This window comes from Natator depressus, chromosome 2, assembly GCF_965152275.1.
Source record: "Natator depressus isolate rNatDep1 chromosome 2, rNatDep2.hap1, whole genome shotgun sequence".
Taxonomy (NCBI): Eukaryota; Metazoa; Chordata; order Testudines; family Cheloniidae; genus Natator; species Natator depressus.
The window spans coordinates 113,980,349-114,003,522 of record NC_134235.1 but is presented as its reverse complement, the minus strand read 5'-3'; the positions used below and the strand labels follow the sequence as shown (position 1 = coordinate 114,003,522).

The window sequence follows — 23,174 nt, the reverse complement described above, 5'->3', positions numbered from 1 at the left end:
CTATGATATCTGGGAACTTGCTATCTCAAGCCTTTGGTCAGCACATTCAATAATTTCCTCATATGATGTTACCTTTCAAAATAAAATCATCAAGCGATTAGCTGCTGTATAATATCTAAAACAGCAAAAGACAGTTTCCACAAAGCAATACATTCTCATCTCCATAGGCCTTGCATTTGTATGTGTTGCTCCCACTGGCCCTAATGAGCATTCCACAGCTATATCCTACTTGTCCTGCTCATGCAGATAATCCTACTGATTTTAGAGGGACTAACCATGTAAATAAAGTAAGCAGGACTTGGCTCATATGCTAAGTTTCTACACATACTGAGTTTAGCTTGCTTTTCTATCAAAGTATATCAAACCCAGCTCTGTGTTCTTTAGAGGTTTCCCATCCAAGTACTGATCTGGCCTGACTCTGCTTACTTTGTGAGATCTGACAAAGAGTTCACAAGTCTAAGAAGACAATTAACATAAGATAGGTCGGAAGAGGGGGAGAAACATACAATATAAACAAATGTCCTGAAAATGTCAACTTTCCATTATGTCAGGTTAACATGTAGAGTTTCTGCTATACAATCACACTTGTACCTTGCATGTCAAGCTACCCAAATCTCCTTGAAGCTTCTCATTTTCTCCTGTGAGTCTCTTGCATTCTTCTTCCTTTAGCGCCAGATGGTTTTCCAGTTTTGTAATCTCAGAAAAAAAACAAAAATATTTCATTGACAATTACTGTCTTAAATGTGTCCTGTTAAACATCAGAAATAAAGAGCTACCACTCAGAATGGAAGAGTGGAAGATAGATGGCAGCTGTGACTTCCTGAAAAGGGATAGTGGTCTTTGCAAGCCTTTATTTGTCACTTGTCTCAGTTCTCAAATTGTAAAGTGAGGATAACGCTGCTTGTACTTACTAGGGGTATTGTGAGGCATAAATCATTAATATTTGTAAAGTATTTTGAGGCTCCCAGATGGCAAGCACTATAAATAGAAAATGCCATTACTTATCACCACCAGAATGTGTCTGTGTTTGTATGTGTATGTAAATATATCCATAGGAGTACGTAAGGTTCACCAGACTTAGGAAGTGAACTAGAATGCAGTGTGACAAAGCATTATTGTACACTGATTTCCAACAAAAATAACTTCCAAGGCTTTATTCTGTCATATACTGGTTTCCTCACCTGGCAATGGAGGTCATCACTTTGCTTATGGTATTCACCCAGTTTTGTTCTCAGCAAATCAAGCAGTTCTGTGCCACTCCCAGTTTCCTCTTGACCAGCACCTGCATCCTATGGATAAATGTGTCATTAAGGAAAATTGGGTCAAATCCAATATTAGTCATTATACTTGCTTCCTTTTCTATAATAATGGATTTCAAGTTCCATAATGTAATTAGTCTATTTTTACAACTATTATCCAAACCACTCAATCTACCAAAGACTAGTTTGGTCTTCAAGGTTTCCAACACACTCATTTTTTTAAAAAATTGCTTGTCAAAATCAGGACAATATAGTCTCTGGGCCTGATTCTCCACTTGTTAATCCAGGTTTAAACTGGTGTAATTCTGCTGATTTTAGAAGTGTTACACTTACCTAAAACTGGAGTAATGCAGTAATGACTCAAATCCTCTATTTAGTATGTTTACATTTTCCTAAAGACTACATCCCAGAATTTAAAATGTTTGGTAAACGTGACTGATCCACAGAGTTCTACTCATTCTGATACAACTTTTTAAAGTGTAAAATGTAAAAAGATTATGGCACAGAATCTCACCCCAACTCCACTCCCTTTGTGACTCTCAGGCAATGTAAAGGAAGCTGAGACCCACTATAACTAAGGCTAAGATTTTGTAATGGTTATTTTTAGTAAAAGTCACAGACAGGTCACGGGCAATAAACAAAAATTCTTGGAAGCCATGACCCCTCTGTGACTTTTGCTGCTGTGGCTCCATGGTTTCCCCCACCACTGTGGTGGCTGGGAGCTGTGGGGTTTCCCCTCCCCCCATGGCAGGTAGAAGCTGCGGGGGGGACCCCTCCGCCCCCGGTGACTGGGAGCAGCAGAGTGACCATATTTCCTAAAGAAAAAATGGGACACCCCCAGCCACTTGCCTGAGATGTCCCCCTCCCCCCCGCACAAGGCTGTCGCCTGTCACTGGAACCCCGAGGAGGGCCCCCTCAGGAGTCTGTCACCTGTTGCTAGAACCTTGCAGGGGGGGCCCCTGTCGCTGCTGTCGCTGAAACCCTGCCAGGGCCCCGCTAGCTGCCACCTCCAGAGTCCCACAGCCCCTGGGGCTGAAGCGGAGAATGTCACGGAGGTCTCTAGAAGTCGGATTCCGTGACTTCCATGACCTCCGTGACATAAACATAGCCTTAATTATAATTCCCATGCAAGGAATTCCCCCAGCACTGGATGTCCCCAGATGGCACACAGATGTCAGACAGGGCTCTAGGCTGCCTTCCTTGCAGGCCCTGGTGCCAGGGGTATATCAGGACTGGGAGTGGAGAGCAAATGACCAAAGTTTGACTCCCTCAGGCATTCCCCAACTGGATCATAGCCAGCTGGGAGAGGTGAGGCATGTGGCAATGGAGTATGGGTGCTGGGAAACAAACACATCCAATTCTGAATCCTGACCTACCTACACCTTGTCTTCTTGATAGTCAATAAAAATATAACAGCTCTTTTACGGATAGGGCATGAAATTTGGAAAGGGAGAGGAAGAGTGAAAAAGGAGGCCTGTCTACACTAGGTAAGTCACTATGTTAATGAATGGGGTAGCACTGCTAGCATTGTCTTGCCCTGCAACAGAGCAGCGTGACTTCATTAGACCGTTTGGCTTATATGTATTAGTGCGGTGATTCCAAAAACACCCAACTGTTATTGTACCTATGCACTGAAACTCCTTCCTCAAAGTTCCCTGCATATCTGTCCACAACAGGGGCACAGCAGCAGGTGCTAAGCTGGCAGAATTCGGATACACACATCTAGTTTTTATTGTACTGTTAGTAGTAGTGTATTTGTCTTAGCACCCACGGCCCTAATCATGACTGAGACCGTATTGTGTTAGGCTCTATACAAACACAAAGGGTATGTCTAGGCAAAATCACAGGGTGTGCAGCTCAAATAGACTTTCCTGAGCTAACTTTAATTTAGCTAGCTGGAGTAGTGAAGCAGCAGCAGCGCATGCTTAGCATAGGCTAGCCCTTAAGGTAGTTATCCAGCGTGCTGGTTTGGCCTGTGCTGCAGCAGCTTCACTCCAGGACCCGAGCCAGCTACATTAAAGCCACTTTGGGTTCATCTGCTTAAACTGCAATCTAGACTCACCCACATAATGAGACAATCCTGCCCCTGGGGAACTAAGTCATATTTTAATCTAATATCACCGTATATTAATACTGACCAAAAACCAACCTATTACCTCTAATTTCTATAACTGTTGATAATGTTGAACTCACCTCAGTCACTTGATCTTGGGAAGCTTTCTCATGAATAATTAACTCTCTCATGGCTGCTATGCTTTCCCTGTGTTTCTGTAACTAAATATTTACAGTGATTAAAGTACGTGAGAGAGAGAATATATGCCGCTCAAGTATAATTTATTTTTAACACAAACATCATAGAAAAACTATCAATCACACAAGCAAATCTTGGGTGGAGAGACTCCCAACCAAAAAATACTGCCTTATAAATGATACACAGAGCCTGGGTGTAGTACATTATTTATATCACTTCAGTATCCACAGAAGGAAGCACAGCTACCAAATGTATCCAATTTATTCTGTTCAGATTTTTGTATCATGCCCATTGCTGTGTTCATCCAACAATTTTTATCACTTCTCATCCCAATCCAGGCACCTATGCAAGGGTACAGCTGCATGGAGATAATTGCAGGATCTGGGCCTTAGGGATCAAGCGTGCCTGTTAGACCCTAGCCCCTGCTGAAACCCATCCCTTCCCTGGAGCTGGCTACAGATCTGTTCCTTAATTTATTTTTTATTTATTTTGATTTTCATATCAATTTTCTCTTTTCTTCAGACAGAACAGCAAACCTGGGTACATTAAGGGACATTTTGTAGCAGTAATAGAGTGCAGCAACTGACATTCCCTTTAAAGAAATTCAGAGTTCCAACTGCACTGTCATCTCTTGTAACAATATTTTGGTATCAATACAGGGGCATAGTCACTCTGTAAAATAGTATGTTTATAAAAGCCTATTTATAAGGCAGTATCCAGAACGAAATGTGAGGATCAGAAGCCAGGTTCCCAAGATAAGTCAGTTTAACCAGCCATTCAAGGTTAAGCGGGAGAACAATTTGATTCCATTTAGAAACATATACTGAGTAAGTTCAAGTGTTATTTACTCCTTCTCATAATACAGGAACAAGGGGCCACCAAACGAAATTAATAGGTAGAAGGTTTAAAACAAACACAAGAAAGTATTTTTTCACGCAACGCACTGTCAACCTCTGGAACTCCTTGCCAGAGGGTGTTGTGAAGGCCAATACTATATCGGGGCTCAAAAGGGAACTAGATAGATTCATGGAAGATAGGTCCATCAGTGGCTATTAGCTAGGATGAGCAGGAATGGTGTCCCTAGCCTCTGTTTGCCAGAAGCTGGGATTGGGTGACAGGGCATGGATCACTTGATGATAACCTGTCTATTCATTCCCTTTGGGGCACCTGCCATTGGCCACTGTCAGAGGACAGGATACTGGGCTTGATGGACCTTTGGGCTGACCCAGTATGGCTGTGCTTATGTTCCACCACTGTACAGCACAAGGTAGGGTGGCAAGATTTGCAGATGCAGAGTATTCCCCATCCATAGTACTAGCAATGGAGCTTGAATGCTTCACCACAATGGGCTTGGTTCTAGCTCCTCCTAGTGGACCAGTACAGAAGGTATGGACACTGCACGCAGTATTGGCACACATCCTAGCATACGGCAATGTACCTGCCATTTATCCCCATTCTTTAGAGTCATGGAAAAGTCATTGCCTGAATTTGTTCTTGGTAGTCTTCCGAATTAAGCAGCCATGCTATTTGTCAGGTTGCTGAGTAAATGGATTCTACTGTATAAAATATTTTGACTGGAGTTTTGACTTACACTCCAGTGGAAACCTCTTGGCCAATTTAAAAGGTGATTAACAGAGGGATATAATACCCAGACCCACAGATCGAGGGCACTATTTTGCTGAGTTTGCCCCAGAAATTTGGGAACATATCTCAGCAGGAATTAGAATTATAAAAAACAGCATCATGGAATTATAGGTGATGCCTTTTATTGGAAAATTCAGAATTAAATGGGTAAGCTTTTGAGGATTGCACCTTCTTCATCAGGAACCAAACAGAGATTCAGACCCTGATGAGGACAGTTTGAGTCTCAGAAATAATTTTCATAGTCATTCCCATAGAAGACATCACCTAGCATTATGTTGTTGTTTTGCTGAATCTGTCTTTCTTCTCGGGACAGTCTGGGCTGGCAGGAGCCTCACTTCTACCTTCACCAAGAATGAGGGAAGATTTACCTCTTTCTCCAAGGTTTTCTTTTTAAGGGCGACGTTCTTCATTTTTTCTCCCAATTCAGTAATAATTTCACTCTTCTTGGAATATTCGATGGTAGAATCCATGTCCTAGTAAGCATAACAGTGAGACAGCATTAACAATGTTTAAACAGTCAAACTAATGAGATTAACCAGGCCTAACTGAGGTCTGTTCAGAGCCATCAGGTTCTGAACTTGTTCCCTAGACCAGATAGTGCTGGGAACAGTAGTGACTTTAAGGGGAAAGAACACCTAATATTATTGTTCAGTGACATCCCGATGGCCTGCCCAGAGATCGTTCAGATTGATTTTGGAAGCAACCACAACTAGAGGTCCTTTGCTGGAAGTCCAACCACCAGGCTTTTAACCATGTAACAGCAGTACCCTGTGATCTGCACCGGCTGCTTTTTAGTTTCCAGGTGAAGTTTAAGGTGTCTGTTTTAACTTACATTGTCCAAAATGGTTTGGAACCACCTGCCTACATGAGAGACTGGCTCCCTCCCCTTGAGGCACAGCCTCATCTGTGATCAGTGGAGGTTTCTGTAGCTGGAGAGCCCTGGCTTAAACAGGAAGGGCCTTCTGATAGGACATTTTCCATGAGAGATCTGTGACTCTGGAACTTACTTCCCCCTTGGTTTACCAGAGCACAGATTTGTGAACCTTCCAGACATGCTGTAAAGGACCATCTTTCTTCTCTTCCTGTTTGGGAAGCATGGCTTGAAGGACATGGATTGAATAATGTAGGGAAAGGGAGGTTAGCTAGGATTACTGTCGTGGGAAAATATAACTATGCCAGTGGTGGGAGATTTAGTTTATTACACAGAATGATTTCAGTGTTACCTTATCTATTATAAAAATTCATAGAGCAATAGGTGGACACTTGAAATAAGTAAAAAATGAATGACAGAAAGGAAGAATTGAGGGGAATAAAAATAATTCCCTCTCCCTCCCAAAGACTCCCCAAGGATTTGCCTGTGATTAAAATTGAAGGGTAGGCTTGAAGTCAAAATGGGAGCTGTTCTTTGGAATTTTTTGTGTGCATTATTTATTTTTATTACAATAGCAACTACAGGCCCACTATGCTAGCCATTGTACATACACTTAGCAAGACACAACCTCTGTCTCAAAAAACTTACCATCCAATTAGACTATACAAACTAAGGGATGGGAAAAATGGAATATTATTCCCATTTGATAGATGGGAACGGAGGCATAGAGAGAGTAAAGCCCTGGCCCCGCAATTGATGATGTGCGGTTGCAGCAGTACACCCATGAATAGATCAGTTCTTTTCACTGGGGCTCCATAGAGGCTCACTGCCACTACATGCAGTTAGCTGAAGGACCAGGACTCAGTGACTTGATCAATGTCATACAGGATGTCTGTGACAGAAATTGAACCCAGATTTCCTGAATCCCAGTCCAGTTGTGCAGAATTTGACCCCTGGTTTCAATTTTGTCCTTTGTTCTGCTCTGAATTTATCAAAGAGGGCTTAAATAAACACTCAAAATATTGAATAAAATATAGACATATTAAGAAATTAAATGATTAAATAACAAACATATCCAATATAGGAATAGCCAGTAATGCTGTTGTACATCATGAAACAGCCATACAACTGAGGAAGAATTCACCACTTCATTGATGCTTGGGTTTTGCAAATTCTTTACTCTTTTCAAACAATGAACTAAAATTAGTCCAATATCAGTTCTAAATTGTCCATCTGTCCATTTCTCTCTTCTCTTCTTCCATGAGGCTTGTAGATGTTCTGCCATGCAAGGAGTCCATACAACTTTAAAGGTCTTCAGTATGGTTTGAATAGAATAGGCCAGTGCTCCATTTCCTGTACATGCCACATACTGTATTACCAATCATTATTAGCCTGTTTCCCATTGACTTCAGTGGGCACTGAGTCAGGTCCTAGATGCGAGGGGAGACTCAGGCTTCCAAGCTCTCCCTATAGTACTGAAAGAGGAAAATTACTGATATATTTTTTAAAAGTTTATCACAAGGAATGTCATACAGACTCCTGCTACCTCTAGCAAGATTCAAACGGAATTATGTCAACACACACTACGGAACTTTTAGTTTGTGGTAGCAGAGTCCACTCAGCAAGTTAATGCACGGCAGGCCAGTGGGCTGTAAATTCGCACCCTGGCTTGCTGCAAGCTAACTCACCATGTAGGCAAGCCCCACTTTTACAAACATAGGCCCTGCTCCTGCAATGTGAACTGCATGGGTGAATCACTGCATCCACCTGGATCCCTGTGGGCTCTGCCCACATGTTGCTCAATGCAGGATTGGAGACTTAGAGAGGACAATGGAAGGAATAAGCTATTTTATACCATTGCATCTAGGGAAGGAGTCCAAATTTTTGAAAGGTGTTATTATTTCACAGTCTATGTAGCAGGGGTGAAATCCTGGCCCCATTGAAATCAATGAGAGTTATGTTATTGATTTCAAAGGGGCCAGGATTTCACCCCAGTTCTTGCAACACTGTGAAACTTCACACATCCACTTGCGTACTGGCAAGACCTTTTCTCATTTCCATGGCTATGAAACATTAACATTGCAAAAGAAATCAAGAATATTCAGAAATTTCTATTTGCAAGATGAAATAGTCACCTTCATGAGGGATACAAGAGAGAACCATCCTTGGATCCAGTGGAGAATTTTCATCCTGTTCCAACAGTTCATCTGTTATTTACTGTAAATTCTCCCAGTATGTTTGTAGTTTTATACAATTCCATAGTATCTGTGTGAAGTCAGCATTTTCTGTACTACAGATCAGATTCTTTGCTGCATCTGGTCAATGTAAAGTACAGAAGGGATGACACAAATGAGCCATTCTGCAGCTCCCTGACTTTCAGACTGGTTCTGTCCCAGTCCTAGCCCTGCTGTAATTTACAGCATCTTGGTAAGTGCTCGAAATCTGCGTGTCGCGGGACGGGTTTAGGAGGGTTGCCAGTGCAGGGCTGGTGCTAGGGAGTGGCAAGCAGGGCAACTGCCCGGTGCTCCACGCCACAAGGAGCCCTGTGAAGCCGAGTTACATGCTTCAGCCCGAGCCCTGCTGCCCAGGGCCCAAGCCCAAGCCCTACCTCCTGGGCTGAAGCTGGAGCCCGAGCCCCGCTGCTTGGGGCTGAAGCCTGAGCCCAAGCTTAAGGTAGGGGGTAAAAAAAAAATATTTAAGTACAAAGGTGGTCACCAGCAAAAGAAGGTTGAAAAATACTTCTCTAAACTATGCCTCAGGGCATGTCTACACTGCAATAAAAGACACACGGTATGGCTGCTGTTGGCCCAGGTCAGCTGACTAAAAATTGCAGTGTAGACGTTCAGGCTCAGGCTGAAGCGCAGCTCTGAAACCCTGCGTGGGTCTCAGAGCCTGGACTCCAGCCCAAGCCCAAATGTCTACACACACTGCAGTTTTTAGCCCCAAGGTCCAAGCCCTGCAAGCCTGAGTCAGTTGACCGAGGCTCTGAGACTTGGTGCTGCAGGTTGTTTTTTATTGCTTTGTGACCAGCTAAGACAAACCAGAGCACAGTAGCACTCTGGCCACACCTCCAACACATCTCCTCTGCCAAGCCATGGAGCAGGGTAGCAGCCAGTCATGCCTGCTCTACTCCAGGGGAGGACACCCCATGCTGGAGGAATTTTCAACTGAGATCCCATTTTGGCCCCTTAGTGCTGCCAGCATGGCACAAGTGGGCTGAAGAGGTTAAATAATTTGGCCCTACATCTCCAACATTGTTTATCTCCAACACATTCTTCTGTTTCCAGTAGACATTGTCTATCAAGAAATAATGTGATCGTAATGCACAAGAATTTTCACATTCTTTATACAATTGCTCAGGAGTCGCACGGAAATATTAATGGCAGCCATCGGTTCCAGAAATAGAGGACACTTCATAGCTACCAAATCAGTTCCCCTGGGAATTAAGTCAAAGGAGCCAGAAGCAACCACTGAAAATGTTTCTTCCCTGGTTTGACACCTATGGCTAAGCCAAGGATACTATGCAGGTAGGTATGGCCTATACCAGAAGCATTGCTCAAAATGCAACCTTGTTGCTAACCCTACTTCAGCTCCACTAGTGTTAGCAACTCACCAGCACTCACTCACCAGAAGCCTTTCTTTAGCAGCAGATCATAGACACACATTTGGTCTAATGCACAGTGCTTAAAATGCTGGCAGCGACATGGAACCTAGTCTACACCCTGGCTCTCAGCATTGTTACGCTGGTGGAGCTGAACCGGTGTTAGCAAAAATGTCCCTATTGTAGACCAAAGAGGCTTACCGATAAGAGGAGAGAAATAATTTGATATTTTTCATTAACCTCAGTCACAATTACTTTTCTTTTAATACGTCGTGTGTGTGTGTGTGTGTGTGTGTGTGTGTGTGTGTGTGTGTGTGTGTGTGTGTGTGTGTGTGTGTGTGTGTGTGTGTGTGTGTGTGTGTGTGTGTGTGTGTGTGTGTGAATTTTAATGCTCATGAAGGGTGCGGGATTGACAGTCCTGAACAACATCGACTTCTCTGTATCTACAGTATAAATAAAGCAAAGTACAGGCAACAGCAATGCATGCATCCTGGCAGCATCCCTCAAACATGCTCCGGAGAAACCACCTCTAGGAATGAGACAGTAATTCTGACTCAGTGCTCATTCAGGCCCTGAGCCAAAGTCCAGCAAGACTACTACTAAGGGTTCCAATGAGCAGAGGTAGTTTTTGTGATGTAGATACCTGTCCACTAGAACTGGACTGAGACCACCAAATCATTTCATATAGGCCACCAAATAGTCATCAGATGGTTGCAGACTTTGCTCACTACCTATGTTGGCTGGATTTGAAAGCAGTGTCAAAACATTTCTTCCACCCGTTTGTCAGTGGAAGGGAGTAGTCTGAGTGCGGTTTTGGCAATGCTAGAAGAAGTTTCAGGTACATCTCCATCTTTTTTTTCTTCTTCTTGCCTTTCCATACATGGACAGAAAATGTTGCCTTGGAGCCAGCAACCTAAAATCACTTCCAAGCTAGAGTTACCAGCTTAGCAGGGGAATGGGAGCTCAGCCGCGTGATTGTGGCTCGTTAAAGTTGCCGGGAGGAGTTAAAATAATACGTTTTTGTTTGTTTGTTTTCAAGACATGTCTGAAATTCCTTTATTTTAAATACAGCAAGAGCGAATACCAGGTGACTAGCTCTGAATGGATCTGAAATCAGTGCCTAGGACCTGTGTAGATAGGCATTGACAGGGTTGTTTTGCATTACCTGGCAGGTAAGTAGTCCCTCTGTGAGGGACAGAAGGCTGCGAATTTTAGATAGAAGCTGGGATGCTCGCTGCACATATGGAGAACTGAAATGGTCTTCTTCACTGTGGAGGTTTTTCTGGATTAAATCAGAATGCATTGACTTCATATCCTGTATGGACACATTGGGGTCTGTCAGATTACAGGACAAAAAGGATGCCTCCCAAATGAAAATGCAAGTAGCGTGCATAACTAGTCTTACCAAAGAAAAGCTACATGCAACACAGGATTCTCACCAGCTATAGTTACCATTCATAAGGAAAGCTTCAGAATGAAATCTGGGGACTGAACATGAGTACATGACACTGTGCTCTTAGGTTTTACAATGATGCTTGTATACTTCATGTTCTGACAAGGATCTCCTACATGGCCACTGAGGGCCAATTCCTATTTACCAGAATTTCTCCCCAAGGAAGGGACCATGTCTTCTTTTATATTTGGAAGGGAACTAGCACACCATGAGTGTTGGGGAACCTTAGGGAAGTGGAGCTTTCAGTTCCCACAGAACAAGCAGCGTGTCTCTCCTACCCAAGATACATCCCGAGATCTGTGGGGCCACCCTGTTGGTCTCACACATCAACAGAAGTGTGATACATTCATGCAAAAGTCCAGTAGTTCCTCACTATTCCTGGTTCTCCCTGACTCTCTTAGTAACTGCTCCCACTAGCTCCCCACTGGACCTATCCCCATTCTGTGAGTTTGACAACACAGAGCTGGAGTCTACATAAGATAGTACATGGAAATCCCAAGAGGTGGTGGGAGAGGGGAGGAGGAGGAGGACCCAGTCATGCCAAAATCATGTACAGAGGTTTCTGCAGTGCTGGAGGAAAAAGGTATGATGCCACATTAGCTGAATCCCCCTCCCTCTGACATAATTTGGGACAAATTTGGTGTGCACATTCCATTCTTTCATCCGCTCCATTGCGGGGGGGATGGATGTGAACACAACTATTTTTCCACTTTAATTTACTGTACATTTCAAATTACAAACTGTAAAACTTATCTCCATTCTATGTAATCCAACATTTGTGTGAGCCATGTATAAGATATTTCCCATCTTAGAGCCCAATCCAGCAAAGCACTTAAACATATGCGTATCTTTTAATTGCAGGAGTAGTCCCATGTACTTAAAGATAAGCACATGCTTAAGTACTTTTTTTGGATAGAAGTCTTAGTACTTAGTCCTCTTCCTGCACTTCTTACTCAGTCAGAATTTCCACTGGAGTCAATGAGAGTTTTGCATAAGTAAGGAAGAAAAGGATCATGTCATCTGTAGACATGAAAGTGTAACTGCTATTTCTATAATAAAGCATTCTTCTAAGAAAGGACAGCACATGTCCTAACATACCAGAAGAAACCTCCTCAGAATGTGCATCTTACACTCTATTTCTTCTTCTTTCTTCCTTAGTTCTTCCTTCTGTATGCCAATTTTATGTCCGAGCCTCTGGATCATTTGATACTGCATCTGCTCCTAGCATGAAGACAGCAAAATTAAAGAAGAAATCAACATATGCTGCTTATATCTCTGCTCAATACAAAGGCTCATTTACTCAGACCCATACTCTCGCCTCTCACTGAGAAAAGGGGGAAAAAAAGATAGAAAAATACCACTTTTAGGGGACCAAAACTCTCCCCCCTCCCCAAACACACACAGTTTGAATGCCATATTTATTTCAGTGAGGGATTTTAAATACATGATCAGTGCTTACAACCACAACATTCAGACTGTAAAAGTTGCATTTAGCAGCTATTTGTGACTTGCATTTTATGCAAGTGTGTGTGTTTGCTATGTGTGCTTTGGGTGAAATTCACCTCTGTATACAGAGGCAGATCAAGCCTATCACCACTGAAGCCTTCAAAATAGGTCTTAAATGGGGCACAGGCCTTGTGCTGAGCTTCTGTGGAGGGATGAATTTCACCCCATCTAAAAAAGTGAGCGAAAGGCACCTGGTGGTCACTGAGTATAATAAGGCAGTTGGGCTCTCTATTCTATTCTAAATAACACAGTTTCTTTTACTTTTTACAGTAATACAGTACGTCAAGGTTCCAAAAAGTGTATACTAATACCTTTAGTATTTGTGACTCCCTGATTTTGTCATACTGTTCTTTCCACCTGCCAGTTTCAAGCTGGAGAAAACGATTTTGCTCTCTGTCTTTCGCTACCTGTTGCTGAAGCTCTTGGTTCTCTATTTTGAATGCACTGATCCGTTGTTGCATTTTCTCTGTTTCAGCCTGTTCGTTTTCAGATTCTGTTTGCAAGATTTTAATCTGAGCAACCAGCTTGTTATATCTGGACTCCAACTGCTGCCTTTCTGCCAGCCAGTCGTCTTTCTGTCTCTGAAGTTCTGCCTGAAGGGACAGGAGTTGTTTCTCTGCATTCTCCTTTTCTTCCCTAAGTCTGTGCAAGGTGGAAGTGGCAGTCTTGACCTCATGATCCAGTTTTTGTTTAAGATGCCGCAGCTCTTGTATTTCTTGCTCTTTCCTGCGTATAGTCTGATCCATCTGTAAGCACTGGGTCGTAGATTTGGTCTTCTGCTCCATCTCTGCCTCATGCTTTTCCTGAAGGAGACTATAATCAGTTTTAAGTTTTTCCAGCTGCAGCAGAAGGGCTTTTCTTTCAGCCCCAGCTTCTTCAAGATGGTCCCTGGCACTGGATAAAGCCTCCTGCACATTCTTCAGACAGCTGTCAGTCTCAGTCTTCTCCACAGTGATCTTGTCCTTTGCTTCAATTAGATCTTCGATGTTCTTCTTCAGCTTGTTTATGGTGTCTATAAAATGCTGCTGCTGGACAATTTCCACCTCTAGCTGTTTAATCTTAGTCTCCAGAGAAATGTTATCATAGTAAAGATCCATGATTTGGGTATGCTGTTTCTTCTGGTCCTGTTCTACTTTCTTCATGACCTCATCCAAATCCATACTCCCCTCTTCAAGCAGCAGCTTCTCTATTTCTTTAATCTTCTTCTCCAAAAAAATATCATCATACTGAAGATCCATGATTTGGGTTTGCTGCATTTGCTGGTCCTGTTCTAATCCCTTGATGACCTCATTCAAGTCCACATCCCCCACCTGAAATAGCCATTTCTCTGGGCCAAGCTCCGAGTTTTTTGTCTCATACATATTGAAGGATGCTTCATAGGGACTCAGGCAGTGACTTCTTGTACTATAAGATGGGAGCATTCCTCTGTCCCCTTGCTTGCATTCTTCTTGGCCATTGAGTGACTTCTCAGAAGACTGGAATAAAGACTTCTCAGATATACATGCTCCCTGGGGGACAACCACAACCTATTGTCACTTATTAGAAAAACAAAAGCATACATGACTTGATTGACTGTGACTGTCTGCCTTACCTGACTACTTCACCTGAGGATAATTTGAATGAGTTCCCATTTACTGTAAGAGAACCAATATTGTTGCCATTTTACCATTACAAACAGGAGGTCATATCCTGCCCTCTTTAGTCAGTCCTCCTTACTCACACTGCATTTCCATTAACTTAAATGGAAGTATTACTTATCTGAGAATTGAATCAATCTGGCCCAGGCATAGCAAAGCAAAACAAGGTTAACAGATAAATATAAATTTTCAAAAACACTTTTCATAATCATTTTTTTCTTTTGAAATTATTAACTCCTCATTTTTGTAACGGCAAAAAATAAAATTGCAATAAATTCGAGACAGAATCTTTCCCAACCAGAAATAGGATGCTGTGTATTTTCCTGGACTGACAATGAATAAAAACAGCATCTCTCTAGGGCCCCAGTTCTGCAATGGCACCCATGGCTACTGTGTCTGTGCAGAGCCCCAAGGAAATTAATGGGGTTCGCAGGGTGCCATTGTAGATTTGGGTTCTAAATTGTGTTGAGCAACCATCTTACAACAGGAATTTATTAAACTCAAGCCATCAGGCACAGCTATTGCACAGGATAGCATGAAAGTGGAGACAGAGCATTGAAGTTGAAAGGGCAAACAAGACCACAGATAAAAAATGACTTTCACTGATCCGTGCAGCAATGTATGTATTGAATTTCTGTATGGCCTACATAAGGGAGATGTCACTCAATGATGGTACAGTTCAACCAAAAGAGAGATAAAGGGCCAACTGACTTCAGTGGGACAGAACTGGGTATCAGTGATGCCTAACACAAGAAGGCCCTGATTTTTGATTGAGGGTTCCCAGATGCTATCATAAAACTAAGAGTAAATCGGAGCAGAATTTGGCCCACACATTTTTATGCAGCTTTTCAACTCATTTAAACAAAAAATTTCTTCCCCTTGTTGCATATCTGTGGCTAAAAGGATAGACAAATTATAAATAAAAGGCATCTCACAGATTCAGACAGAAGGCTGCCGCCAACACTTTCCTCTTTGTTGCAACAATGTAATAAGTTGCTCTTGATATTTTCTTTCATGAGTCTATTTGACTTCATCAGAGCTCGAATATATTCAATGTTTTCATCCAAAGAGACTGGAGAAATATCCTTCAAATTCTCTGCACAGTCAACATGTTGTTCAGTGGCTGTCTGCCAAAAGAAGGTAAGTGTTTGTAAACTGAATGGTTACGTCAGTGAAAATATGCTCTCTCATAAAATTCAGAGCTCAGTTAATTCAATAGGCATTTCTATTGCACCCAACTGTAGTATCAAGGGGGGATTTAGAATACATCTACTCTATTATTAATAACATCATACATCAAGAGGTACACTACTCTCCCACAGAGAGTACTGCTAGGTATACATATCATTTCAAATATCACCACTAGCTATAATAGGGAACATTGTTTTCATCAACATGCTTCCGCTTTCTTGTGGATTGCAGTTTGAAATCTTACCATATTTTCTTCATGACTGGCTGCTTTGCCAGTCAAGTTAAAGTTGTCCTCTCTGAAAAATAATTCTTCAGTAACAAAACACGGATTTTTCTTAATTAAAGAGCCTGTGGGTTGAGTGAGAAAATAGGACACTTCTTTTATGGGGGATTCCTTAACAATGCACTCCAGCAATGACTCCCCCATTATCACAAATGGATCGTCTTCCAGAGGTAACAATTCTTTTGCCAGTGAAACTTCCTCATTCTCAGTTTCCCATGATGCTTTTTTAATTAAGTCTTTTCCAGCAATGGAGCTTTCCTTTGACCAGTCCAGCATTTTGCTGTGTTGTGTTGATTCTTCTTTGGATAATGATTCCTCCCTGGGGAACAATATTCTTTCATTATCTGAGGATTCCTTCCAGTCTGCTACATACAGAGAGTCCTTGTTGCTAAGGCATGTTCTTGTATCACATAATTGTGTCAAGACTTTCTGTGAAGAGTCTTCAAAATCTGCACATAGGATGGCATTGAGTAAATACACTGGAACTGGTTCATAGAACATTAATAGAAATATCACACTGTAACTGGGCCGAGGTATGCTGTTCTGTTTTGGGTTAGCACAACAGGTGTATGATTTCCTTTCAGTTTACATGGCTTTCTGATCAGAAATAACCTAACCTGAACATGATGCAACTGCATGAATGCTCATGCCAGGGATTATGTTAGCACACTCCAATTTCAGCCCTCAGAAACAGGTCTGCAACATCCACTGAAATCAGTGTGCATGTGAGAGCAGAATTTAGCCTATGATGTTGGGGAATAGTGAATGATGCAGAAGAATTAGTGTGCTGTGGACTGAATCCTGGCCTCTATTGTGCCGACATGTAAAGGAAAACGGTATAGGGAGCCTTTTATACTGGAGTAAGCAGCAGAGCAGAATCAATCCTGATGCTCAAGGCAGTTCTAGGAGGTACTTATGATTAGCATGCTAGCTTGCACACTATGGGCCAGATCCTTAGCTGGTGTAAATCAGTGTAATTCCATTGACTTCAGTGGAGCTATGCTGATTTTCACCAGCTGGGGATCTGGGCCTATAGCCTCTAGAAGAGGTAATCTGCCAGCTAGTGGGTGTGTGCAGCCCCCGCAGCCAGCTAAACACACATGCTGCTATCAGCAGCAAGTGCTAGTTGGGTGTGCATCCTGCTCCAGCTCACAGGATTAGGCAGCAGCATGTTGTGGCAGCCTATTCTGAGCCATCAGTGAGCCTGCACGAAATGAAGGTCTGACAAGTCAGGAACAGCTGCAAGGACCAAATTATCTCATTTTGGTGTCACCATGGATGCAGTGGAAGGGAATTTATTATTCACTGCAATTTACAAGTGAAATTTGTGTGTTGGTGAATTCAATATGGACCTCATGTTTCTTCTCTAGGTTATTTTCTGTCCTGTTGACATAGTTGTGTTTTTATGTAAATAAATACACCTTTGCTTAAACAGTATCTTGATTATATTCCTACTGTTTCCAATATTTCCTCTTTGCTCCATCCTGTCTCTGTTGCTTATCTCCCTTACGAATGTCACATCTGAAAGATAGATGGTAAGTGCTTGATCTAAAACCTATTGAAATCAAGAGGAGCTTTCTATTGATATTAATGGACTCTGGACCAGGCCCCATGTGCTTTGGAGAAGAGAGTGAGTCTTTCTATACCTTCTGTGAAGAGCCACTATAGCACACTTAAGGGCACTATAAAAGAAAGACAGTTAAAGTTCTTTCTATTTCATGATTCATTGCCAAAGAGGAACATACTGTATATCAAATTTTCCAACTCTGGCTCAAAAAGATGATCTCCTTTGTAGAGTCTACAGCCAGGATTCCCTTTCCTCCTCGCATTCTGTATTTCATCCTGCAAACACAAAAAGGGGAATCCTTAACAATCCTCATGATTTGGATCTTCAAGGCCTTACTTATCACAAAAAGTCACTACACACAGACGATTTTTCTGTTTATTTTCTCCAGTAAGTGTGAATCACAGTGTATTTCTTTTACTAGCCAAAGATGAGCAAGCATCATCATTAAGGTAACTGAACTGAGGGCACAGAGAGGTTCAGGGTTAGATTGAGTTTTGTGCCACCACCCTGTGTATGGAGCAGTGCACAGCTACAATTCCTTGTTCCTGGAGGTTAGTAAAAACATGATACCGACTGTGATCAATAGTAAATTACAGCTCCTCACATGCCAGCTCACTTATGCCGGCTGGCATGTTAAGTTGGGGTGAAGCTGCAAATTAGTCCTCTCTGTCCACTCCCTGCTGACCTATATGGGGGTGAGGAAAACGTTCTGGGCACGCAAACCCTGCTTCCTCTCACCTGTGCTTGAGACCGACAAGACATAGGGAGGCTGCACAGAGGTGGTGGTGGTGGTTGTCTTATAGCCCTGCACAGTCATGTTGGTCAGGTCCCACCACAAGAAAATAGCAGAACAGAAATTAGAATCCTGATCTCTGAACTCCAGCCCTCTGCTCAGTCCAATACATTACAGCTTCCTCACTGTTTCACTGGCTATCCATCAACATACTATCTGAGTTTATTTATTCTCACAACACCTCTGTGAGGTAAGGAAGTTTTATTTTTCCCGTTTCACAGCTAGGGAACTGAGTCACAGAGAGATATTAAGTGATTTGTGCCAGGTCACACAGGAAGACTGTGGCAGAGCCAGGAATCAAATCTGATCTCCTGAGACCCAGCACAATACTTTAAATATAAGATCATCCTCCTGAGGGCATGGTACTTTTGCTAGCTGCTTACAGAAGTAGGAGCTTCATTGAAATCAACCCTCTCACAGGTGTCACATATTCCTTAAGGAGTCACTTGCATCACCTTCTATGACTGTTTCAGAATGAGCATTGTTGGCCTCCTAAAGGAGCCATATCCAGCCCACCTTGGCTAGAGAGATGGTCACCCACATGGAGGCCTTGAGGAAAGAAGGGAATAAAAGCAAATATGAGAAAGTATCCCTAGAGTAGGAAATAGTTAATAATCAATGTTACAAGCAAGCTAATTCCCAATCATTCAAATGAATCACCATGTTTACTTGAAGAATTCCTTATTAAATATATAATGGAGTAAACCTGCAAGTCTCTACTTCAAACCTATCCCAGGTGATCAGTAGTAGCTGAAACCATGGGATAGTTGATCCTAAAATAAATGAGAGGGTGATCTCAGCCCAGCTCCTAGTTCTCCCTGGCAGCATCAGCAGAGGCAAAGACTGAATGGGCACAGGGAATGATTTACACTCTCACTGCTGGTCCCCTCTAGGTCAGGGTCACCAACATGCTGACAGGACAGCATGAGGAAGCTTACGCTGCTGCTACTCACGCTTCATTTATTTTGTTGACACACAAAGAACTTCAGCCTCTGGGACCATCAACCCTTCATAAACATTAGATTCTCTTTAAGCAAAAAAATATATAGAATACCTAGACTGCAGGCCCTTTGGGGAAAGGACTCCCCTTTTTGTTACTTGTCTGTACAGTGCCAAGCATAATGGGGCCCTGATCCTGGATTGGGTTTCTTAGATACTACAGTATAATAAAAAAGAAAAGGAGTACTTGTGGCACCTTAGAGACTAACCAATTTATTTGAGCATAAGCTTTCGTGAGCTACAGCTCACTTCATCGGATGCATACTGTATGCATCCGATGAAGTGAGCTATAGCTCACGAAAGCTTATGCTCAAATAAATTGGTTAGTCTCTAAGGTGCCACAAGTACTCCTTTTCTTTTTGCGAATACAGACTAACACGGCTGTTACTCTGAAACCTACAGTATAATAATAAGTAAGAGTACAGTTTGTTTTCCTGTGCTAGCTTTCATACTCAAGGCATCTCAAATCATGTTGCGTTAAAATGATGTACATACTGACAGAACGTCAAGGCTGGAAGAAATGTTGCAGCTCTCTGCAGTGTACAGGTACTGGGCAGTAGTGCTTTAAATAGTTTGGGAGCTCTCTAGTGGGCATTCCTCTCTTCTATTTTTGATGCCACCAGAACCCTAACAGAGCAGTGGTGTATATATGGAGCTAGGCCTTGAATACATATATATTTAGTAAATACAGTTATTTGGAACCCAACTGTGTCTGGTTTCCTCATATTCCTAATGCTGTGTAGAGAGCAAAGACACACCACTGTCTTAACAACAGCTCACGCAAAACCATGGCCATGAGAACCTGCCTTACTGGGGGAGAATATCAGTTAGGATACCAGCATGTAATTCCTCTACTCCTTTGGTAAAAATATTCATGGGATATTTAATTTCCATGTGAACTGATACCAGAGACTGGCATGGGGGAATTTAGAGATATCCCAAAGTAGCTCTATGACGTACGTACCTGAGAGATCTCTGAAGCTGTACTGCTGCTTTCAACATTAAGAGAATCTCGGTGGGTCAACTGCAGAGAAGCATTGCTGAGGGAAATGGCATCTCCTTCACTCATTGTATTTAAAGGCTGCTGAGTAAAAGCATCGACCTCTGATTTACTGATTACTGCCAAAGTCAAAAACTTTTGATAGCCTTCATCTTTACATACTGGATGGTGAGGAAACATCTATAAATAAAAGATTGTAACCCTTTTAATTTCACCTAGCATAAACCACAAACAATAGTAGCAAAAGGCTGGCCTCCACCTTCATTTTTCTAACACACCAGCAAGCAAGCAGTGATCAAACTGTCTGTGTATTTGTTATTAACAGTGTTGTGGCAGCCATGTTGGTCCCAGGATATGAGAGAGACAAGGTGGGTGAGGTAATATCTTTATTGGACCAACTTCTGTTGGTGAAGCTTGAAAGCTTGTCTCTTCCACCAACAGAAATTGGTCCAGTAAAAGATATTACCTCACCCACCTTGTCTTTTGTATTGAATATTAAGACATTATTATGACATACGTAGAGAAATGTGATCTAGTGAGGACTGAAAATTGGAAATTCCATTGGGTTCAGTTGGAGTTTTGTCTAAGGAAAGATCTCATTAGAAGATTTCATAGTATAACACAGAGAGTACACAATCTACATTACATACTAGATAATGGGTATATGAGTGTGTATATATATCTGCCTTCATTGAGTAGCAATCTTTACTCGGAGAAAGCTTCAACTGAAGTCTGTGAAATTTCTGCACCCAATATATATATTCTGCCAAGTAAACTCTTCTTGAAAGTAGTGAGTATTTATTCCTAGTAAGGGTAAAAGGACTTCTGGGAGTGATAGTACTACTGATTTATGTAACCTATGTATGAAAATTCTGTAATTCACACCTGCAATGACCTTCAGAATACAAGGCCCCTCCCTGCTTGTCTATCTATCATTACAGGTCCTTTCAGTGACTGGGGTATCAGTTTAGAATAAGGGACAAGCAGAAGAGCATTTGGAACCAGAGTGGTATTGGTCAGACTCTTCAGCCATAAACAGGACTGGGTGCTCACTATGTTCACAGTGGAGAAGTAAGGGCCTGATCCAACGCCTACTAAAAGATTTTCAGATCTAAGGCAGAATCCACTGATTCAGGTCTCCTACTCCAAGGAAACCCTAGTATTTTTGATAGCATGACATGACAAAGTATGCTTTCAATTTAGAATAAACTGTAACAAAATAAGGATGACTTTATAAATATTTTTATTCATCTTTTTTAATCACTAGAGTGTAGTATTAGGGATGGATGAACTGGTTTGAATTAAAAAGGCCTGGGATTAAATCCTGGCATTACTGAAGTGAATGGGAGTTTGACCATTGATTTCAATGGAGCCAGGATTTCACCCAGTTCTTAGACCAAACCTCTCCCTGACCCAATTTTCACGCACCTTTACGCTTGCTGGTCCTAGTTGGATCAGAGGCATACAGTATAAGCCAAAATAACATTAAAAAAAGGGCAATTCTCATGGTATTCCTGGAAAGACTGAAAATAGATTTACCAGAATTTTTGTGAGAGAGCCTGATTTTTGCAAACCAAAATAGTTCAAATTTTTCAGAAAAGCATCTGAACTTTGGAGCTTTTCACTAATCCAAACCTCCTTAAGGTTAATAGTTCATACCATAATATGGGACACTTTAGTAATTTCTCTCTTAGAAAAAAAATCTCCTAGGGAAATACTATCACAGTAATGATAATAACCTGCCCCTCCACCCCCTTTGTATTTTATGAACTGTATTTAATCCAGTTTAATCTTAAATTCTATTTGGGACTTTTTTATAAGTGGAGAAGAAATTTACCACTGGGCAGCACCTCTCTTCACTTCTCATAAGCAGTTTTTGCCAGGTTTTCAATTCTAATAGCCTCACATCTTGGATCCATCTTCTGAATTTCGGCCAGGTGATTCCCGTTCCCTCCTAGACCGTCTGCGTACGAGGTGGGTTGGGGGCTGGCTGTTCTTAGAAGTCCGGTTGGCTAGGGCTGCGGTGACGTCACAAAGACCCTCTGTGACATGACAAATCCACAACCAATCCCCCTACCTGGACGGCTGGAGAGGGGCGGGGATGAGAGAGCCTTGAAGCAGAACGTTGGATGTGTCTCGTGGGCACGTGTAAACGGAATTGGTGCTGGAGATTTGTAACAACGGCTCATCGGCCCGCGGCTCAAGTTTAGCCAGCGACTTGTCACTTATCTTATCCCCCGCAACCTTACACCGCATTAAACGCTGCTAGGTTTGACAGCCAGCTCCTTAACCGCGATCGAGATGCCTGATTTCAGGGTTCACAAAATAAACACCTATCCACACACACACATTTATGTGTACGAACGCGATATACATATAACTATAGTACGTATGTGTTGATTGATGTGTCTGTCCCCCGACTACCTACTGTGTTTCTGTATGAGTGGGAGATGTACCGTTTATGCACCTACTTGGCTTCCGTACCGTATGATGGGCATACTGCTGTGTATAGGTACTTGGGATATATGCATACTGTGTTTGCTTACACAGTGCACATGGTGATGCGTCTGCGATTTATGTACTTTGCACGGATGAGGTGTGCCGTCCTGGGGCCTCGGCATTGGTTTACATGAGACCGGCACTCGGAGGGGTGCGGCTTCTCAGAGCGCGCGGTCGCATTCGTGGCTTTTTGAGCCTCTGGCTGCGCCGTACAGGATGGTTCTTGGGTGGCGCTAGCTGCAGTCGGGGCTGCGCGTGTCCGAGTTTGGAGCGCCGGGGCGCGGAGGAGGCTGAGCGCCGGGCCCGGGGAGCTGCGGCCCCAGCGAAGGGGCCACACGCACGTAGCCTGGGACCCGCGCGCAGCGAGGAGCCTGCGCACCACCCAGTAGGCTGCGGAACGCCTCGCAGCGCGCGCGCCACACACGGTACGTAGCAGGCTGCCTTCCTAATGCCCTGGCTGGGCGCATGGTAACACACTCAGCACGGCCTGTCGAGTGTCTGTCTATACCGCACCCGTGTAGTGTGGTCAGTGCAACGTGCACGCAGGGCCTAACCTGCATACTGAAATATACACTGGACTGTCCTGAGCATACACTCTGTGTGTGTGTGTGTGTGTGTGT

At 42.7% G+C, this 23,174-nt stretch overlaps 2 protein-coding genes across 3 annotated transcripts in view; one reads left to right on the top strand and one right to left on the bottom strand.

The window, feature by feature from the left end:
* CAGE1 (cancer antigen 1) lies at positions 1 to 22,244 on the bottom strand. Its single transcript, XM_074943501.1, has 13 exons — positions 22,133 to 22,244; positions 20,020 to 20,216; positions 17,442 to 17,538; positions 15,658 to 16,145; positions 15,158 to 15,349; positions 12,897 to 14,093; positions 12,178 to 12,300; positions 10,792 to 10,941; positions 5,523 to 5,627; positions 3,453 to 3,533; positions 1,182 to 1,289; positions 592 to 696; positions 1 to 72 (listed from the first exon to the last, which is right to left on the bottom strand). Exons 1-13 carry the CDS (start codon positions 22,242 to 22,244, stop codon positions 1 to 3), a joined length of 3,027 nt encoding a protein of 1,008 aa, XP_074799602.1.
* Positions 22,245 to 22,766: 522 nt separating this feature from the next.
* Positions 22,767 to 23,174, top strand: part of RIOK1 (RIO kinase 1) — a 29,842-nt gene continuing 29,434 nt past the window's right edge. The window contains exon 1 of one of the 2 annotated variants that reach the window (XM_074944910.1): positions 22,767 to 22,979. The gene's annotated coding sequence lies outside the window, so the exon portion shown is untranslated. The remainder of the gene's footprint in view (positions 22,980 to 23,174) is intronic. The other variant, XM_074944909.1, reaches the window with a different exon arrangement.